Genomic DNA, 22,827 nt, shown 5'->3' with positions numbered 1-22,827 from the left:
TTGGCTTGGAGGGGGAGAAGGAAAAAATGCTGTAAAGCACCCTTGGTAATGTTTTATGATGGCTGCAGCATGGTGGACAGGACGCCCTGCAACAAACTCGCAAGAGCTAGAAAATACAATATAGGATGTTAATCTGTTTGAAAAGTAGTTAATTAGGACAGTAACACCCTCCCCCTGCCCCAGTGTGGTGACTTACAACTATACTACATGACTATAAATGCAGCCTGCCTTTCTCTCTTTATAGATTAATACTGAATAGCTTTGGTTTTTTTTACTATTGTTTTTTATTAGTATTATTAATAATAATAGTAATAATACTAAACTTCGTTACCTTGCAAAAATGCAAAAGTAGGTTTCAGACTCCATGGCCTCTCTCTGTCTCTTTGAATGAGACCTCAGACTAGTCCTGTCGCTGGTAGCAGGTCCCAGTACAGACTGAGCTCACAGYGCAGCAGGAGCCAGCCACTCTGTCCTTGCCCGCTGGAGGCAAGGAGTGCTGCTGCCTTGCTGCGGTCAGGTCTCAGCACTTATCTCTGTATTAAGCTGCAGCTTTTGACTCCCACTGTATTAAGCTGCAGATTTTGACTCCCATTTATTGAAGAATTCAGTGGAAGATTCAGCTTTATACCACTGATCAGCAGTATCTCGTCTCTGGGCGAGGGTCTGGTTCCCAGCCCAAATTAGTCTGGAGCTCAGAGCCGCATCTTCACTGCAGAAGAGACAGGTGTAGTGCAGGAAATGTCATTCTGGCCTTAGGGCCCCGGAAACTTATTCTCCCATTTTTAGTTACAAACTGGTTGTCACTAGTAAGAAACTTGCTGTTGATATGGTGTAATTAAGCCTGGGCTGTTGCTGTGGCTCAGAGTAATTAAAAAGATATTTTGGCTCTCTCCCTAATTTGTTGAGACCAGTGGCTAAGCCATATGTATGAGCAGTTGGGAATGAAAACTTACCATGTAGTAAAGGGCATCTTAAATGCAGCAATACAGAGAGAATGCTCCAAACTTCAGTGAAAATAACCTTTTGAACTCAAAAGAACGCAGTTGGATCTATTAGCAACGCTGTGTTTGAAGATTAGTACGCAGGCGGTAAAAATCTACTGCTGTCCCTTGGAAAGCTTACTGCATATGTTTAAGATTGTGCTGACTGGAGTCAAGATATTGAAGTAGATCCTATTTTTGTCCCATGTGTAGGTGTGTTAGGGAAGTTGACTAAATTTCCAAATAAGTAATGTCTGCATATATAAACTTAAAATATACTCAAGAAGGAAGCTTTGAACATATTTAAAGAGGAAAAAATATTTGCAGACTGTTTCATAGCAATGCAGGTATATGTTTTTCTTTTTGATGGAATGTTGTTCTCATTTTCTGCTTTTCCTCTTTCTTCATCATATCAGTTTTTGTTTAGGAATATAAAGAAAAAGATCTTTTGTACATTATGGTAAAGAATATAAAAACATCAGCAGTTACTGAAGTTGAAGGAGATGGTCAGATCTTGGAGTGCATAGGCCCTGTGGAGGGAAGAAAGATGAAGCAAACTAGGAAAGAATAGCTTTAAAGAAATATGTCATTCATGTCCCACTTAAGAGTCTTGCTAGAATGAAACAAGATGAAACTGCTTCAGTTGTGTCTTGTGACCTGTGGCTGCCTGTGCAAAAACTTGGATTTACTTCTAATGTAGGGATGGGCTGTGTTGTCAAATGAAGTGTGGAACAATTGGGAATAAAGAGGTTCTACAAAACCGGGTTGTGAAGAACAGTGTGTATCAGTATGGGCTGACAAAAGAAGGCATTAGCAATGGCTGCCTAAAAGGACATCAGAGGAACTTCTTACTTTACAGAAGGAATCGTGGCTTGCTGGCAGGCTGTGAGTACCTGGCACAGAATAACGCCTTCACATCACAAATCACCACAGAAACTAAAAGGGGAAAAAAAGGACAGAATTAAATACTTGCTGAGAGGAACCTAAGCACCTGGAAAATATGATCTGAAAGTTGCCAGAGATGCATATAGTGCCTAAAAGATTTGATAGATAGACACAGATTCTACTCTATCATAAAATGCCTTAAAATTAGAAAAGCTTTAGTAATAGACTTCTGTCATCTTCAATAATACTGCATTAAAATCTGAAGAGAATCAAGGTCAAAGGAGCCATAAAATATAATGTGGAATAAAATGTCTTGTTTGTCTTTTTTAAAAAAAATATTTTGTACTGTATACTATTGCATCGTAGTTTGGGAATTATTTGGTACTTAAAAACTTAAGATTCTGAAAGATATTTATAAAACTCTGTAGTGGAAAGTAGGGACAAAACCATGGATTAATACTTTGTCTTTTTTGTTTACACTCTGCTATATGGATGTCAGATATTGGAAAATTCAAGGTGGAAGCAGGTACAAAATATATTTCAGCCACCATGAAGGCAAAAACTTGAGCTCAGTGCTCAAGTTAGGCAGGACTAAGGTCTGCATTAACTAGTTTGCAACTTAATAGTACTTCACCTTTTTCCAGCATGATTTGTGCGAGGCTGGCACACGAATAAGTCATCTTTTAACAATCATTTGATGGTATGTTGAAATTGATGTTGTTGCTGTGTCTCATAGCCAGCACAAGTGGGGCAAGTCATTTTAAAATACACACTTAGCTCTATCTATCACAGGACTGTGGATAAACAGAGATGGTTTTTTGAAACCTCTGTTAACTTGTAACAGCCTGTCTGGGGTGGCTTTTTATTCGATTGAATCAGTGGTTTTTCCTTGTTGTCTTTTCCATCTCTTTTTGCGGAATCCTGTTTTCAAATGTTCAAAAACTTGACCTTTTCCATCAGGGACTGGAAGACTGTGTGGAGGTTTGCCTGAGCTACCTCTTCTGCCCTCTCCTGCGGCGTGATAGCCCTTCCGGCAGCCTTGCCCTCAGGCTGTCAGTGTAGCAGCTGCAGCTTCCCCCCTTACTTCCAAACGAGAGCACGCGCTTGTGTGCCCTGCCTCTTTTGGGATATTTCGGGTGTCTTTTTGGTTCCTATTATATGCTTCTCTTCCTGGAACTGCATCATGGACTAAATGCTGCTTGTTGTAAAGTGAGTTGTAATCACAATGATATGCTTACTCAGGCTCTCTTGCACAGCCCACAATCTGTTGAAACAAGTAATGATAATTTGGGGGCTATAGGAAAGAACAGTTTTACTTGCTTGAACTGCTGTGCTGTATCTTTTTGGAGGCTTGTATTATGCAAATTGGGAAGAATTCTTACTAATAATGTATTAATAATTTTTAACACCACTGTGTCGGAGTGAAGGTTGTAACAAGCAGACCAACGAGCTGATACTTTTGCACAGGGGTTGATGTATTTTCTTTCCAACTTGGAGTTAGTCAAGAGTCTTCATGGAGAGGGTCCATGGATCTTAAGAGAATGAAAACACTATAAAGGCAGGGAGACTCGGTGATAATCAGATAAAGGAGTGAGAGAAGTGAAATTAACAATTGGTAGTTTTAGTCTAATTATTTTATGAGTATCTATGAATGTAATCAGTCCATCAATCAATACATTCCCCAGTGGGATTTAATAAATATGTATTTCTGACCTTGAAATTACATTGAACTGTGTGTGGGMAGGTACAGAAAGCCATGAGAGGCTGATAGTGTAAATGTATTTCTTTTCCTAATTCTTTTGCTTAGACAAACTTTCTGCTCTTGGTTCCTGAAATTAAGATATTTTGTGGGTTCAGTTCATACCATCCATGTCAACAGAACCAGGAAGTCTGAAGTCAGACTATCAAGAAGAGAAAGGACTGTCTGAGTCTTCTCAGGCCTTGCCACACATCCCTATCTTTACTGTAATATTCTAAATAGTATAATATAAAAGAAGGTATAAATCAATAAATTCCATCTAGTTGTTTTTCCCCTTAGCAACATGTGTATGTGCAGAGGCAGTTAATGCAGGTATTAGCTGCTATGCTGATAATAAAAACAAAGAAAATATCTTTATAACAGAATTATACGGATAGATGCCATAATGCTAGACCTTGACAAGTTCTGTCATTTTTAAGGCTTAAGTTTCTAGAAATTAGAGTTATGATGTACTTTATTTTAGAGTTATCATAGTGGGAGGATTAGATTTTTCCATTTGTTATGAAACCACATTGTTTGTGTAGACCTGTTGCTTGGTGTGTTTTCCATGTTTTATGTAATCAGACTGTGAAAACTGTCACACAGTTTTAGGAAAGTATCTGTCAATGAAAATTCAATCCCTTGTTTAAAAAAAAAAAAAAAAAAAGAACTTGAAGGATGAGAGATTTGGAACAATATCCTAATCTAAGTCAGCAGAGGATTAGAAACTGCAGTGAAAAAGTACGATAAATGAGTTTTTTAATTCTGAAATATTGGGCATATACTTTCAGGTCAGGTTTCAGGAAAGCAAGAGACTAAATTAATTTGCTTTATTTTTAAATGCAAATGAGTACACTATATGTATTTGTGCAGGCCTTAGGCGGCTTCTTATTTGAAGAGGAGATGGCTAGATGGCAAATTTCCTTAAGTTTCCAGTTCTGTTTCATTCCCTCATTTCCATGTACGCTTTTGAAAACCTCTCCTTTTTCAGCAGTCACAAATTTTATATTGTGTTTAGGTTGACTGATACAGGCTAACTGAAAACTATTTTGAAGTCTGAAAAGATTAGGAAATGAAAAAAAACTATTAAAGTAATAGAACACTCAGTCTTGAACATTCAGTACTTGAGAAGTAGCATGTAGTTGTATTCAATAGTACTGTGAAGGAATCTCAGGTAACGAAAGTAATATGGTGTGACTTGTATTACTTACTTTCCAGTTTTAAAATCTGAATCAATAGAAATGTATTCAGAGTACAGTTACTAGCTCCCATACAAGTAAGTGTATATGTAATTCTTTGCAGTGTTTTTGTCTGCCAGATATGTTTGTCCTCTTCCAGCATGCTGTGAAGCATTTGATGCTGCACAGTTCAGGTGACCTGCCAGATGATTTAGGTCTAACTTGTGACCTGGATGTTAGTATACATAGAAAAGGGGACAGAAAAAAATGTGGTGATTGAATGAATGATGAATTTGATAATGAGAGAATATAGAGATACATGAGGCAGCAAATGTCTAACTTATAGTATTTCCTAACTCTTGAATGCGGTAAAAATCAGCTTTTCTTTTTCTCTATTTTTCTCTCTCTTTTTTATCTATGTTCATACTTGGATTTTTTCTTTTGTAAGTCAAAAAAGCATGGGATGACTGTAATTGTCTTTGTATTCTCTAAGACAGAATACAGAAGTGTAGTGCAGTAGTGTAAAACATGTTCTAAAAGAAAATACACCACCATTTTGTCTCTCTCGTCTTCCTTTCCCTTTTTTTCCCCATCCTAAGCCCCAAAGATCAAGCAAAGCCTGTGGTAATTTTGGCTTCAAAGCTTATGAAATAACTGTGCTGTGTGAGCATTTCTGAGCTCACTGAAGTGCGCAAAAAAAAAAAAGTAAACTAGGAGAGGAAAAAAATAAAAAAAGACAACTATTTCATTTTAAAGATGCAAGCAGTACATAAGTCACCATTAATCGTTGATGAGATCCTGAATTATGACTGGACTTTCAGGATTTGTGTTACGCTGAAGTAGTTCTCTCTGTGCATTGGGAGAAATTAAAAGGGAAAGTCTGTCTCCAGTCTGCATAGGTTAAGACATGCTGATGCAGCTGCTTTATCTATGGGGAAAGTGTGGTGTATTGGGACATTTGAAAAAAGATTCAATGGGGACAAGCCCGGGGGGGGGGGGGCAGGGAGGGTGGCGGCGGCTTTTGGAATATGAGTCATTTTAATCATCACTCTCAACTTGTGCTCACTGACAGCTGGACTCCATCTTTTCCAAATGCAATTTAAGGTGGGTAGAAGGCACATTTTTAAAAATAAAGATGGGTTTGTAACAACACACCCTTTAGACAAACATTATTGCAAGCTATGCTGTAATTGTAGCTTGAGGATGCATGCATGTGTATTTTTTGATACGTTTGTGACTAGTGTAGTTCTTTCTCCTCTTTCTTTCTTCTATTTATCCCGCTCCCTCCCCTCAGTAAATAAGTAAATCCAAAGTCCAAAACAGCCTGTTTATGGTATTGCTAATTCTTAGGATTTTGTTACTCACCTTATTGCTCTTTGAAAGCTTGGGGTCTTCTAAACAGACTGGACAGGAAAAAAGCTATAATGTGAACTCACTGACTCAGGATTTGCCTACATTTTTGTGTGGATAACACTGAACATGTTTTCAACATTTAATAATTCTATATGCAATCAAGTATGAGGCAAATTTGTGCCTCAGAAGAGTGCAGATCCTTACTTTCAGCCTCTATTTGAGGAGAAAAAAAGTTGCTCTGGAATATAAAGCAGTTGCAATAGAAAGATCAAATGCTTTTCCTTCTAAAATAGACATCCTCTCCATAAAATTGACTCATAGTCAAGGTCATGACAGACAAGGTGGTTTAAATCATCAGAAGTGATGGCCAAAGTCTAGCGGTTGCTGTCACATGGGTAGAAGCGTAACATGTGCACAGGCACATCTTCATGGCAAGGAAGAATCTGTGGTTGTTTCAGGCCAGTATTGTGTGGGATTATGTGAGATTACTACATTTCATACAACATTGATATTATATGAATATTATATGTCATATAATACACAGTTTATAATATTATTATATGAAATAACGTTTGTAGAATGACTTTTGTGGGGGCAAGCTTCCCTTTCTCCTCTACACTATATTTGAGTAATCTGGTCGCAGAAGACCAAATGTTGACAATGATCATGCTAGAACAGCAAATGCCCACATTTTTCAAAAATCGAGGCAGCATGGATGGAAGCTATACTGGGACTTGTGAATTTTCATTCTCCTGTGAATAACTTGCATGTAAAATTGTAGCCAGAGGTGGTTTTGATGAACAGTGTTACTGAAGTCTTGGTAATAGCAACAGGACAAAAGCCTCTAATGTAATCACAAGGTGATCACAAAATAGTAGCACTTCATCCTAATGGGAATGAGAGGAAGAAGCAGAAGGACACGGAGGGAGAGAACAGGTAAAATCTGGAAGCTGAGCCAGAAGAATTAGGCTGAGCCATGGAAGCAAAAGTATCAATTACCTGCAGAAGACCGGAGTACATTTTTTTTAGTTAATAATTGTGTAATCCTGTGTAAGCCAAAAATACAAACAGTCTTTTTGTCCCTTGCTGGGTTTTAACAAGTCTTCTCTAAGGTCCTAAAAAGTAATTTACAAGATTATRTTCTTCTTATTTGCTGAAGGGTCTTAGCAAGATCCTCAGAACACTGAAACTTAGCCACAGTTCTTCTCTAATCCAAAAATTAGTATCCCTCTTCCCAGGCCAACCTTGTGTTTTGGGGTAAGGTAAGAAAGCCTCCAGCAACATCATGACCTGAGATCTCTGGGAAGAAAAGTTATTTAAAATAGAAAAAATTGATTTTTTTTTTTTAAACCTTTCAGAAAAGAGTGCCGAGAGATCCTTGTACTTTACTATCTTCATGGCATACAAAGGCAATCAAGAGAAGTTGCTTTACTATTTCCCTTAAATCCCTTTAACACAAATCAGTTAATCATTTAATAATTATGAAATCATTAGTCATTTAATTATTCCAGGTTGTTTGCAACCATCTTCACCTATTGAGAACACATTCAGATTTTATCTTATGTAAGTAATGAGTATGAGGTGATTAATGTGTCTGAGGAAAAAGGCTGGAGCTGCATTTTATTTATGAATCAAAGATGAAGAATTTTAGCTGAAAATCTTGCTGTATTGAAGTTGATAGGAATTTAGCATTTGCCTTAAATATGGCTGTGATTTTGTTTTTGCTACTTAAGGAATAGATTTAGGTGTTAACATTGTAAAGCCAGTGTTTTAAATTTCATGCATATAGACAAAAAGTCATTTTAATTTGAATTACTTCCAAGCATATGTATAACGTAGATAGACAGGGTAAAGGCAATCCATTTTTGGTTCAAAACAGGTGTGGTTAAATACCAGTGGAGTCCAGTATTAAAAAGGGTATTTTGTATACCTGAGCAAAAAAAAAAAACCTTCATCTTGCCCCGAATTAAAAGTAATAAATGTGATTCTTTCTTCCATTTCACAAGCATCTCACATGTGTTTGCTGTGACCTAACAGCGGGAGCAGGTGGGGTCAGATGTCAGCATGGTATGAGGTACTTCATCAGCTTCCCGGGCTGCCGAGGACCTGGGAGCTGGGGTGCTTCTGCTGTGGTGATGACTTTGGCTTTTACCTGAAAGTAAGTGAAGGAGAGATAGTAGTTGCCCTCAACAAGGGAGGAACTACTTACTGGTAAGCAGCAGCTTTTAAATGCCATTTTCCTGTAAAATAGTTTCTGCCTGTCTAGCCCTGTTGTGCTGTAGCTACTTCATCCATTACGCTCTGCAGCATCCCGTGATGTTGTTTCAAGGAAAACTAGTAATGTGCCGAAGTACTGAAACTGTTTGTTTCAGTAGGATCACTCCACTTTCCCACTCCGCCCCCCCCCCCCCCCCCCCGGAAAAATTATATTGCCTTTTTATATCTTTGGCTGCTTTTTTTTGTTTTGATTTTTTTTTTTTTTGACACTTGTGATGCCCATTCAATTTGATAGTAAGCTCTAATTGGTTAGATACAAAATTTTAGTATAACATCACATTAAATATATTGCCTGGTAAGTGCTTTTGAACATATAATCCATTTATTATTGATATATAGATTTGTCACAGCTGTTCATTAGGAAGTCAGTTCTGTATGTATTGAGGATTGAACCAGTTTCAGCTTGCATTTGGTAAAATGCATTAACAAAACTGACAAAATATATTTCTTCAATTCAAATTTCAGTTTCTGTCTTCAGATGTCCATAGCAATTGTAAGGATCATACATGGTATGAGAGTACAGCTTTATCCAAACATTATTACCTTTGTGTTGTTAATATTAACTGATTAATTATTTTCTTGAGTCAATCTGTTTGATGCGAAGAACAACTTAATAGTACTTAAGTTAGCTGGAGCGATGACATTAAATTGTTGATTCTTTTAGATTAAGAAGTATTAACTTCTTAATAATTAACTTCTTATGATTAAATAATTTTTATTCCCCAGTTTATTCAAAGACTGATAATACGCTCAAGAGAACACTTCAGTACAGACGGACAGCATAAATGGTACAAGAATACAATAGAAGAAATCAAGTTCACTAATGATACTATTTTTTTAAGCATATACTTTTTTATATTGTCTGAATGCTAAAATATGCTTAAACGAGTTTAACAAGCAATAATAGTTAATAACTACTATACAAATTAAGCTGAGTAAATGGCAACTAAGATTTTGAACAAACAATAAAGTATTTGATCTTAAGCAAGACTGTTAAAAAGGTGCTGTTATAAAAATAGAGAATGAATGGACAGATTGAAAAACAAGCATTTATTCCCTTTCTTGTCATTTACAGATGTTATTTCTTTTCATTAGTTTAAAGCAGTAGTCAGGAGATTCTTCAGCTTTTGGATGTCCAGGAGAAGACTCTTTAGAAGTGACCAGATTACTTTAAAGTCTGGGTTTTTTTTCCTAGATGTTTCAAAAGTAGTGGACAACAACTGAATATTTAACATAGCATGAAGAAATGTGTAATGTTCTTGCATTCTACTATTTTTTGTGCAGAGAGCTCTTTTTTTATTTTTTCTTCCATGGTTAATGTAAATGTAAAAATGTAAGAATGGTTATTATAGGTTAATGTAAAGCCTTGACTCCTTGACTTCCCTATTCATCCTCTTCAACTCTAGTCATTTGTTTAACTAGATGATTTTTCCGTGTTGTCCAGCTTTACTCAGTGATATAAGATGATACTATGATAATATGACTGTGCTTTGCCCAGTGAAACKCCAGCAGAAATGCTAGCTATTGGTGTTCTGGTGGCACTGTGATGCCAGTCTTGTGCTTTTCTTTCTTTTTAATACTTCCTTATATGGCTAAACCCCAGTATTTATAGCTAGGAGAAGCTATTTCTTGCAATAAGAGTGATACTGGCTAGTTTTCTAATCCGGTTTATCCCTTTTACCTGCTTTGAAGTCTGCGGAAGAGAAATGCTGTTTACATTTATTTTACAGCACCACTAGCATTAGCAGCTACAGCACTGAAGAAAGATTACTAAAACAAATCACAAAAATGTTTGTTGGCAGATAGCTCCCTATTTGTAGTTCACTTTTACGTTTTCATACTGTCGCCTTTCTTCAAGTAGGAGGTTGCTGTATATTGCTGTAATTGTGTGTGAAGTGTTGGTAAAATCACAGTGCATATCTCACACTACGAATGCCCCTCGACAATCAATTAATAAATTTGAAGATTATTAACAACTGAACTGTATATTTAGATAAGTAAAAAGAGGGAAAGTGTTGAATAAGCAATAATGGTATCTTTATTTTATGGGTCATGAAACCAAGGAACAGAGGCAAATGAATCAGCAAATTGATCAGCATGTGACAAAATTTGTGTGTCTTGTAAACCGATTTCCTGGAATATATCCCATTGTTTCTAATGAAAAGTTAGGAAACTCGGACTAATAATTCTGAATTATCAAATCTTTAGATGTGGAGAGAAAATCTTAGAAATAACTTCTCTACATTTTAATGCATTTTTTTATTTTAGGTAGCATTGCCATTTGAAGTTAAAATAATATGGAAACTTTGGGCTAAATGACGCTTACAATATCCTATCTAAATCAGATCCAGATGTTTTAAAAAAAACTTTGTGCATTAAGAAAAGGCTGTGAAACTTTACAATTTGAAAAAGATCAGCATTATGAATAGAAATGCTTTATATATCTTTCATTTGAATGTGAAAAGCAGTATTTTGTTATTACTTTAACTGACACTGAAATGCTTCCTTTTAATGTAGTACATTTTTTCCTGGAAAATACCTTTGGCTTGCAGTTAGTGGAAAAAACAAACTGATTTACGTACAAATTGTATTCACAGTTAGTTCATACTAAAACATGCAATTAACTTTAGTACTCCCTCTGCCTTTTCTCTTCCAGTAGGTCTAGTCCATCTCTTTATTTCTTGTAAATCCCAACTTTGGCGTCTTTTTACATTTTAGAGCTTAATCAAGCAATTTAATATTCTTACAGCATAGATTTGAGTACAGCCTGCGTATATAACAATCAATTTTTTTTAAGTCTCTTTCTGGCTAACTTCACACAGCACAAAGTTCTTTCAGACCTYTAGCGTTGTCTTCTGTAATATACTCTGTAAGACATGCCCTCCTTTCACGCTGTGGTGAGATAAGAAAGAAAATGCTGGGATCGTGAAAGCTGGCCCTGTGATAGAAACAGGTCGCTTTTCTGACTCTACAAAAGATTTCCCCGAATTCTGTACTGATCCTTGCAGCACTGCATTTCAGGCTGGAGCACTGCTGCTGTGGAGTTGTATTAAGTATCATCATAAGCAGAGTAGTTATTGGGGGCGGGGTTATTATTTGTTCTATTGAGAGTTTCTCCACAGAACTGGAACACCATTTCCTAAAGACTATGATCACTTTGTAATTCAAAAAACAAAGGCTCATGCCAAGAGTTGGGAGAGTTGATTCTACAACTATGTGAGACACCCTTGGAAAAAGTTACTTCATTTCTTGGTAATATTTCAGTTTTCCCATCAAGACAATTGTATAATACAAATAAATAGAAAAATGATGCTGCAATAGCATCTCTTGGTTCTTGTTCCTGCTCCACAGTACAGCCAACCCAATATATGTTTTCTTGAATGTTCTAATTATTCATGCTGTAGATCAGTTCAAATGATTATATAGAAACATTTTATATTAAAGATTTATTACTGGATATTTTTCTCAAGAATTCTGGAAACCTTTATTTTACTTAAAATACTTCTTGAGTTTTTAATACATGTTGCAATGCCATAATCTTTATATCCCATAGATATACAAATTCTTATTGATCTGTCATCACCTTGGCAGGGCGAACTCTGCTGGAAAAGCTGTTCAGTCAGAAGGAGAATGCACCACAAGAAGAAGCAGAAAAACTATGTTCTCGTATTATTGCAATGGGTCTTTTACTTCCCTTCACTGACTGCTTCAGAGAACCATGTAATCAGAGTGCCCAACAAAGCACACCCACATTTGACGTAAGTATTAAAAAAGTTACCTTCTGTCTGTTCTGCCATGAGGACATGATTTGTCAATGGCTCATGATTCCTAAGTTAGTCCTGAGAGTTCTGTTATTTCTTTTAATCAAAATTGGCCTTAAAAATGTGGCCAGCTGTGTTTTCTAAGTTCAGGTACGTACACTTTTATATCTGGGTAAGCTTAAGTTTTAAAAGGTTCTCCCATAACTTTATTTCTTAACATTTTAACTCATCCTGGTCTGCTATACTGTTGTTCTGTATCTGGTGTTTTCATGAAGCTTTTTTCTTTAAATGCAACATATTCATCTTTGAATACCAACATTTCAGTCCAACAGCTGTTCAACAAAAATATAAATTAAGAAAACAGCAGAATACTGGGTGTCATGAAACTACAGAAGCCAAACAGGATATCTATGCTAGATTTCCCCTTGCCCCAGTCTGACATTTGACATGAAATAGTGCAAGGGTCAGTGCAAGTCAACTGCTGGCATTCTGACTAGAGTGTTATCTGTGCCTTTGGGCTAGCTGGCTAGAGTGCTGTTATTAGTGGCATTTACATGCAGTTATAAAACTTGAAGAGACTGTGATATAGGCATGGCCTAACATACTGTTCCTTCCCCTTGGATGATGAATTCAATGTTAGGATGTGATTCTATCATATGATACCGTGTGACCATTGAAGTTTTACAGTGGACTTTTTTTTGATCCTTGCCATCAAAATTTTCTTTAACACTTTTTTTTTGTACTAGTTTGTGACTGACGATAATCAGTGTTTTTCTCTTCACTAAATAATTTCAAAATATTGTACACATATTAACTAATCTTCTTAATACTTTCCTGGTACAGTTAAGATTTTCTCCATTCTACACATGAAGAAGCTGAAGCACAGAGTTATTATGTGATTTAGTTAGGACTATTTAATGAATGATTGACGTAGCTTTGAGAGTACTTGGGTCTCTTTAACTTTTTAAATCTTTCTCAGCTTTCCTGAAGAATAGCTTAACACAACTGGTAAAGGAAACATAACTATAATTATAAAAAATGTCTGAATAAATTCTTAAAACAAACTTTCCTAGGTAACCTGGCTCACCTACAAATTTATTCTATGGTCTCTCTAACAACATTCAATCTTTATATTTTTTAAAAAGAACAATATTTAAGGCATTTTCAAACTGGCTTTTGAAATTAATTGAAAAAGGGATGTGACTACATAAAGCTGGTGTTATTCAGGAAACTTAAAATCACACTCCATCAGAAAATATCTCAATAAGGTTACTGAAAAAGATATTTTTCTTATCGTTCAGTTTGCTTAATACGACTTGGTGATGTTTTCCATAATCCTGGTTTTACTGTATATTCAGTTAATCTGTTCCTTTATTAGGTTTGAATACAAAGTTAGGTGAGGAAAAACTTTATTTTTTTATAAATAGACTTTACCAAATTAAAAGTCTGAAAAGAAGCAGAGGAGATTCTTTTGTTGTTTATTGATGTACCATGCTATCTGAGTAAGAGAATTATTCTAGGTATCTTTCACTGAACATATCCAACAAGATGGACTGCCTGAAAAGGAACAGTGTTCTAGCCTAGAGCTATGTGAACGTTGTTTCAAAGTTGGCAGTTTAAGATGTTGCTGTCTTACCAATGGTCTTAGTTTGAACTGGAATACCAGAAAGCCACAAGTTCTCAGCTATTTTTTCTCTATAAGACCCCTGAATAGATCATGCTTCTGTAAAACAATAATGTCAGGGTGACGTAAAGGCTTGTGTATGCGTACGCAGCAAGTAGTACAATCTGCTTCAAAGGAGCATGCATCTACTGCCTTGAACAGGAAGATCCCAAAACTTGCATGTGTGTATCAGATGGTACAAAGGTGGGAGCTGCTGCTATTAAGTTTGTGAATATGTGTTTGCTTCAGTCCTGGTGACCAGAGTACAGGTACTCCTACAGGTTTATGCACAAGCACCGTAAGGGTGACAGTGTTTAGAACCTGCAGTATAAACTCATAGCTGAGAATTTCTTCAAAATTGGGCTACTCCTGGATGATTTTGCTCCACAGAGTCAGCAAACAAAATATCTTACAAAAATAAATTCAAATAGTTATGTAAGAAAATGAAACAATAAGTAGCTAATGTGAAAAATTATGACACTGTTTATTACTTACAACAGGATATGTACAATCTCTGACTCCTGTGTATCCTCTTGCATCTCTCTCCATATCCGTACTTTGTTTATTTAGGTTTTCTTTTTCTTTTTCCTTTTTTTTTTTAATTAGCTCAATACAGGATTTTAATGTTGATCTAATTATGCTTCCATTGACTTCAAAGATAGAGGAATTAGACTAGTATTAAGCAATATTTAAAATTTCACCCATTTAGAGTTGGAAGACATATAATCTTTGCCCTTAACATCCAGAATTGGGAGCACAGCCAGTCCTATATTCTTCCTTCATCTCTGAGTTCATCAGATGTGCCGCTTAACAGCTACTGCCTCCAGCTCCATCCTGGATCTCCTCCAGTTTGGCTGGTGTCCTTTTCACTCATCTGAAACTGCTGTCGACAGAGCTCCAGTAACCCTGCCCTGCTCAGAGACAGGTTTGTCTCCCATCTCATTGTCCTTGCTCACTGCTACTTCTAACTCTGGTGATCACTTATGCCTTTATGTTACTCATTTCGCTCTTTTGATTCTGTCTTAGTCTGGTTCTTATCAAGCCTCTTAGGTCACTCCTTCAGCATGTTTTTTGCAGGATTGCCAACTTTTTTTCCCACTGAAATCCTTCCTTGGACCCCTCCTTTTCTTCTGTGACTGATCCCATGTATTTCTGAGATTTCCATTATTATTTTATTCTTTTGAATCTGATCCATTTTCCCCTTTTGTYTAAGTGTGGTCCCACAGATACATTTTGTGTTTTAAAGATGTTAGGTTACAGTTTATAAAAATAATTCAGTAAGTTTTGTTCAGGCTATGATCTATTTCTCATGGCTCGAGATGAATATAAACAGATTATTTAAAAGTCATATTCCCTCACTCTGATCTCCTTTTCTGGATGCCCTCCAGTGAATTTAATTTAATATGGCTAATACTGAACTCYTTCTGCTGTCTTGAAATGTTTGCAGTCACACATCTGATTACATTCTCATCTTCCATACTACTCATGCTCAGTGGTCACCTCTAATTCTCTCTTACCACTGTGTATCCAAATCTTTTGTCTTTTTTCTCAGTAACACYTCAAAAATCTCTCCTTTTCTTTCTCTCCAGACATTTCAAGCTTTAGTGTGGGCCTCTACCTCCCCCCATTAAACAAAAATGAAATATCTTCTGGCTGAAGGGTATGTAAGGAATAAACACTTTCTGGAAATCTGTCTGTCCATCCCTAGTGGCTGTGGTATGTTACTAAATAATCTTGTTACTACAGTGCAGTTGTAGTCCTAAGCTTTTTAGCACATTACTTCATTGTATTATCCTATTAGAGTAAGATCAACACAAAGTCAAGCTGGCTAAACAGTTCATCTTTGGCAAGAATGTATACCACAAACATAAGTTTTACAAGCACCTACCTGTTAGTAGGATCATAACTTCCAACAAGTAAAGATCTCATCTCCTGTTTAGCTCCTCTGTTAGTCATGTATCACAGGAGCTAGAAAACAGCAGTTTTTGGAGAGTCATCAGTTATGTGTAAAAAATACATACATCTGGGTTAGAACTGAAACTGCTCAGACACCAGTAAAAGAACCTAACATTTTGCTATCAATGCAAAGCAACTTTAATTAGCTATTAAGTTATTTAGTTAGCTATTAAGAAACACTGACTTACTTGGCATTTGTCTGCGTTTTATCTGGTAGCTGCAATTTCTACAAGTTGCAAATTTCTAGTCTCTAATTATGACTTCCTATTCCAGATTTCCCAGTTCACATTGTGCAGTCTTAAGCTATGGGCAATTTTTTTTCCCTTCATTGTGGAGTTTTGCTTTTTTCTGACATGCTTTCCAAGTAGTTTTGTGTTTTGCTCCTGAACATTAGTTTTAAAGCACTTTGAATTCTCAATGAATGACTAGAATCATTTTCTGATAGAGGCTTTTTACTCTGATTTTGTACAGACTTTTGGGAAGAAAACTGAGCATATTGTTGTATCCAGAGTACAAGCAATCTAATACATCCCTTGTTTTGGAAACTTCATCTCTGTTGTAGACTAGCTGCTAAATGGCCCCACAACTACTGCTGTCATGTGACATAAACCAGCAAAATGGTCTTCCATATGCATCTGAAACGTTGTTTCAAGAGATTTCTGCCTTTACACACTAAGCTGTGATCTTTGTTTATTTCTGGTGTCATTTTGATTGGGTGATCACATCCTTTTTGGTGCTTCTGCTGTATGCTGTTAGTGTGTTGAGTAAAGCTGTTAGTGATGTAGAAATGGTTAGGTATATGAAATGTATAAATGTATTAATGATGTATAAATGATTTTAGCATGTTCTATAATGAAAGAGAGAAATGGGCATCTTCTGTAGGATGTCTTTCTTTGCTGTGTTATGATATGGTTTACACATATTTGACATATTTGACAATTAGGATTTGACAATTAGAACAAAGGCATATTTGACAATTTAGGATAGGGACTGCACCTTGGGTGATTTATTGTTATGATGCCTGACTAGGTTGTCATCTGCTTCTAAAATAATGCTTTCTCAAGGAAGCAGAGAGCCAGACGGCATAAATGGGAAATGCTATAGCAATGGCTACTTTCCTATTATCTCCTGACCACCTGTGGTGACACCGATGCTTTTTAAGGAAGTAAAGATGTTGCTTTCTTTCTGCTGAGTAGCAGCAGATGCTGGGACTTTGCAGGTCAGCTGGAGGAGGAGTTAGTGACACTGAGTCTTTTCTTAATGGTAGCTTCTTCTATCTGCACTGTTTATACCAGTCTGAAAATTGGTGGTTGAACAGATTGCAGACACCCCGCTCTCAGGAATCGGAGAGCCAAAGCTCTCTGAGCTAGTGAGCAGTTGCCAAGGAGCAACTGTCCCAAGAATTGACTTCAGTTATGAGAGCTTTTCCTTCAAACAAACTGCATCACAACACTGGCAACAGTACAGCATTTCTTCACATGTGTATGCTATCCTAAGGAATAAAATGTATAAGATTTTATATAGTCCCATCTTATGACATTTGGCGCAGCAATACGTTGGGGGTGACTAGYGAATAAGACTTTCAAAGTAAACAAGTGAAAATTGTTAAACAGAACACACAAAACAGTTTGTTACTCTGCCTCCTTAATCTTTGTCACGTAGTTACCATGGCAGTTGAGTCTGGCTAAACTAAAGCCCTCATCTCTGCTCTTCCTTTTTCATTGCCCAATCACTGACACTTTGTCTTTCATGGTAAGCAACTCTGAATGTTCCTAAGAGTGGTAAAATGGAAACAGCTGGATGATCACCAGCTGAGGTGTTCCTATTATGCTGCTTCCCAGCTTCTTTTTAAATTATAAATTTTTAAATAAAAGTTATTGGGGGACAGGAAGAGCAAGATAGTAACTCTGGAACTGAGTGATAATAGGTGTGGGAATCTGAAATTTAGTTTCCTGCTTTGCTTTCCCCATGATGGCCCAAAGCACTGGGTTATTGGCTCTGTTGATCTCTCTTGTCCCCAGGACTTGGTATAGAAACCTCAGCAAAGTTTGTGAGGATCAAATGCACRTATTTGTGCTGCTTTATAGAGGAGGAGGTCGTCATTTTTGAGTGATCACGGAGAAGGAATGTTTCATGAATTTTTGGCACTTGAAAAGTGTTTTTAAATGTTTTTTTCATTTCTGGAAAGAAGAAAATTAGACAAACAAGTGAATGCATCAAATTTAGTTCACAATGATAAAATGCCATTTCAGCCATGTACTACAGCATTATGACTGACTTGCTGCTTTTCTGCCTTGTAAAGCATCTGTGCTCACTAGTCTGGCCAAAGGTAGTTACAATCTGTGAACCATGTTTAATTGCTGCTCTGGTTCTTTCAATGATCAGAGCTTTGTTACTGAACCTGTCCTCAAAAAGTAAACCACTTCTCCCATTCTTGATAGTATTGGTTTCTTTATTTTAAAAGCTGCTTAAAATAAAGCAGTCTCCTGCTGATAAGAGCATTCTGAGGTAGTCTGGTTCTAATTTCTGGAACTAAGCCTTACTTGTCCACTTAACTACTTATATGCCAGGGGAACATGCAATAGGCTTTCTTTCATTTCAGAAGTTGCGTACTTAATACATCAGAATGATTAAACTTCCTGAATAGAAAAAAATTTCCTTCCATGCACATGAAACAGAGGGTATTAAGTCTAAATTACAAGCAGTTGTGTACAAATGTGGCACAAGCTCTTAGGAGCACTTAGAAATACAGGCCTGGAAAACATGGTCTGAGTCATGGAGTCTAGCCCCTGCTTATCCCAAGTTCCATAAAATGTAATTCCTCTATGAGTTTATCCAGTTCAACCTTAAATGCAGTTATGCTTTTCCCCTCTCCCCACTCCCCCAGCTCCTCGCAGTGAAAGGCTGTCCTGATACAAGTTGATTTAATGATCTGAAACCTTTTGGTAACTACCACCCTGTGTTAACTCCCAGCCCATTTATATCTGTCTGCAGACATGCCAGCCCTTTCTGACCTCCCCTCTTCAGGATAACTTTGAATGCTTGAGGTTCTACTGAAAAATAGCCCAAGTTTCTGGGCTTATTTGAACTGAGATGGCCTGAATGATAGGACCCGATCGTGCCATGGCTTAACCCAGGAGTCATCATGGAGGGGGTAGTAGCAATTCACGATAGTGTAAGAAAGATTAGAGTTGCTGTTAATGCACTTCCATGTGATGTTGAGCTGAAGAGCAAGGCTACTCTTGACAGAGCAGTATGCCTCTGTACTGCACCCCCACCTTTCCCACCTTGCCACGCATGATTGGACTTCAAATGTTTTCTTTTTTCTTAATAGTTGTCAAAATACCTCTGATCAATTTTTTTTTTTTCTTGGATCTCATATTGCTGATTTAAGCTTTTTGCAGCCAGTCTGGACAGACTTATATCCATTTATTGCTGTTTCACATTGATCACTTGTACATCTTTTGACCATTTCTCACAAGGGCTATCTTTGTATTTTTAACTAGAAGCAGATGAAAGGTTGACAAAAACTGAAGCAGCACTGAACAGAAGTTCACATTATCTGCATATGTCTAGGAGCAATACTGCTGTAAAAAGCATGGGTACAAGGTTGCACATTATATTCTTACAGGAGGGGATAAGATAGTCACTCTAAATCCGTCCTTGGCCCAGACAGAATGAAAAAGGATTAAGCATAGTCTAAAGTGAAAAATGTGTGGCTGCTTTTCTGAAGGCTCTAGGTCTACCAGCACACCTTCTGATATTTGCTGCAAGTGTAGCTCAAGGCCCTGGTTTTGGATCCACCAGCCTCTTCCTATATGCCGTTTGTTAGAGGCCCGAGGTTTGAACAGCTCACAGCCCTGGCTTCCATCTTTGAAGACTGGCAGGATAACATATCTTTAGCTCAGTGAAGGAACATAATTAATATTTAATATGTTATGGACCTGAAATGTAACATTGTGGTACCTGAGAATGAAAGTTTGTCATGAAAAGCTGCACTTCAAGCCTGGTGAGAGCTGGCTGGGAAGAGAGTGAGTTAAACTACAGATCTGACTCTCTGTGGCTCTGTTCTAAGCACTAGCATCTATAAGTGGTAAAATATCTATTGATTAGGTACCATCGGATCCTACAGGCAGTTTGCCTTGCCCCTGTGTGAGTGCTCTGCAGTTCTAAGAACCAGTGGAAAGTGCTGCGTAGGGACATGTGGAAGCAAGAACTCTCCTCTTGACGTTACATTTAGTGTGCTGGGCTCTGACTGCTTTAAGCTTTTGATGTCCGCACAGAAGCGGATCTAAATAAATAAGACTGGGATCATTCATGTGGGGATTATTTTTTCCCTCAAAGGAGTGGTCTGTTTATTTTTTCCCCTTCTAAATAGTGGAGTTTGAGCAAGATGAAATGGAAATTCCAGATATATGCAAAGCTTGGTCATGGTAAGAGAATTAGCTATCTGTACTTACAATATCTAGTAAAGATTGCCTCTGAAATGAAAAGATTGAAGGGGAGAGAGTTGGATATGGAAATCTATAGGTTCATGAATGCTTGTAGTAAATTTATTAATGATAAAGGCAAATCAGCATATTTATTTGGACTATTTTATTTATTTTATCTTACCTGAATATTCAACATCAGAATTGGCTGCATGTCGCCTTCTTCAAAATGTTCTGATAATCATGCAAATTCATGACATTATCTGCTTTGGAGAAGGAGAGATGAGATGGGTTAATATATTAACTTCCATGGAGATAAAGACAAAAGGCCAAAAGGATTAAATTTTTGACAGTATCTGCAGTGTTTGGGAAGATGTTCAGTTGATTCATCTCTTTTTGACGGGCATGGAGGTGGAGATGGGGTTAATCTTTTTCCATTTTACATGTCATTTATGGACTATCAGCACAGGAAATTCTAGACCTTCAAAACTACCTTTCTCTCATCGTGGCTTTTCATATTTGAACTTCTGTTTACRACTATCCAAGTGATTAGACTTCAGCTGTTGTTAGATATCTTGTTTATATATTGAACACTGGTATGGTTTAATTGTAATGCAAGTTCCTTTGAGGTAGCTTTGCAAGTTTATATTTATCATCATGAGTGAGAAGTCTATTCTCTCATCCTCTTCTAAGCTGAATAGTGAATGAAAAAATTCCAAAAAACAGAAGAACAAGCCTAGAAACTACATGATCTTTTACACTCGCAAACAAATCCCCCATGCTGGGTTAGGAGTCAGAGTGATGTGATGTCTTAGTTTATAACTGTTCATAGTTTATATGCTCTAAATTCTATCAGCAAGTACAGCAATACTTTGTGTTTTATTACCTTGATAATGTATCCCATCTGTACCATAGTTCTGAGACATACTGCGATTTGTTAATATATCTTAATTCATGTAGACTAATCATGCTTCAAAAATTCCTTGTTAAATGATTGTACTGTATCTTCTAAGAACCAGCATGGCTGAAATATCATGTCTAGGAAAAGTTTAACTGTTTGTCTTCCTCATTTACATTATGTCAATATCATCTATAATGTATCTTCTGTTTTATGGCCCTATAATCCTACCTGCAATCCCACTGAAAACTGACTGTGCTCACCCTCCATAGAGGTCGTTCTCATCGTTCCCTGGATTGCTAAAACCCTGCAGCTCTGAGTAGTGGCRTGGGCAACAATATTTTGTTCTGGTTTGTTCTGAATGACTTTTGTGTCTTATCTTCCTCTGTTTTTGAGGTTTGGATAATATAGATAATGAGATAAATAGTAATATCCAGCACCTTTTTCTCTTCTTTATTAACTGCAGTATGTATGGATATGATTATCTCCCTCTCACAGGACTGGAAAAATGGGGAAAACCACAAAAATACACATACTCATGAAAAAGCTGAACTTGGCATTAATTAGATAAAGCCAGAGTATTAGTTACTGAAAGAATTGCACTAGCTGTGCTTGTTTGGATGCTCAAATGCAGTAACATAGTAAATGAGAAAAAGATAGGCTTTTCAAAGACCACAGAATTCAGAGCTCTAGGTAAAGAACTTAATGCGATTTGGTTTTGTACTGTTTTTTATCCATCTATTTTTACCTTTATCTAAGGTCTATATATGTAGCTGGATTTTTGCCATGTTTTTCATGCTGGAAAATTCTAATCGGCTTCTTCCTTTCCCCCAACTGTTTGAGGCACCCTCCATAAATCAAACCTTTTTCTCTATAACCAGCATTTGCCTGTTCTAAGTAAGAGCTCTCAGTAAAATAAGCTCATATCACTCTTCTCTAAACTTATCTTTTTGGCAAGTACAAGCTTAGCCGCATGGAATAGGAAATTATCCAAAAGAGTTAATGCATCTTCAAAATAGGTTTATGATGAGTAAAAGGAGGAAGATAAAAGGAAAAAAAGTAAACATTTTAATCTAAAAATGAAATATGCAGCAAGACAAGTATCTTACCATTACCAAGTGACTGTATCTTTTTGCAATGCTCAGGCAATAATGGGGGTGAAGTGTAATAAATGTGATTTTTCGTAAGAAGATATTGCTCTGTGATATGACTGTGTTTTGATCCTGTGGCTTGATTTCCCACCACCACCCCTCCCCCCCATTTTGTATTACAAAATTTTGCATATTTCCAAATCAATTACTGGGATTCTTATACTCTTGCTGTCATTGATCTTTACAGAGTTGTACAGTATTATAAAGATTTCATCACAAGCTGCGCGTGTAGGTGCATGCTGGGAGTCACAATAATAACAAATTGAACTGTGGTCAGCTAAATTTTCTTTTGTTTTCAGACATAAGTACCTGTTTGCCCTACCTTTCATCATATGGTCTGGATGTCTCCTACTGTTAATGAGTGAATTGCCTCAAAGCTATTAAGTAATAAAGATATATTCTAACTCAAGGCCAGGGGATTGAGAATATTATTTTTTTTTTATTCTAAAAGCAAAGTCGCTTTTCTAGCTGCCTTTCTATGAATATAGAAATGTAAATGAGAAAAACAGATTAGTAGGGTTGTGTTTAAAAAAAAAAAAAAAAAAAAAAAGGAAATC

At 36.7% G+C, this 22,827-nt stretch overlaps 1 protein-coding gene across 1 annotated transcript in view; it reads left to right on the top strand.

Moving 5' to 3' along the window:
- Nucleotides 1-22,827, top strand: part of FMN2 (formin 2) — a 170,266-nt gene that overhangs the window by 8,779 nt on the left and 138,660 nt on the right. The window contains exon 2 of the mRNA XM_026082406.1: nucleotides 12,003-12,169. Coding sequence (XP_025938191.1) covers nucleotides 12,003-12,169 — 167 coding nt within the window. The remainder of the gene's footprint in view (nucleotides 1-12,002; nucleotides 12,170-22,827) is intronic.

The sequence above is a fragment of the Apteryx rowi genome, unplaced genomic scaffold (genome assembly GCF_003343035.1).
Source record: "Apteryx rowi isolate R43461 unplaced genomic scaffold, aptRow1 scaffold_576, whole genome shotgun sequence".
In the NCBI taxonomy this organism is placed as follows: domain Eukaryota; kingdom Metazoa; phylum Chordata; class Aves; order Apterygiformes; family Apterygidae; genus Apteryx; species Apteryx rowi.
Note: the sequence above shows the minus strand (reverse complement) of the source record. Positions and strands in the feature narration are given on the sequence as shown.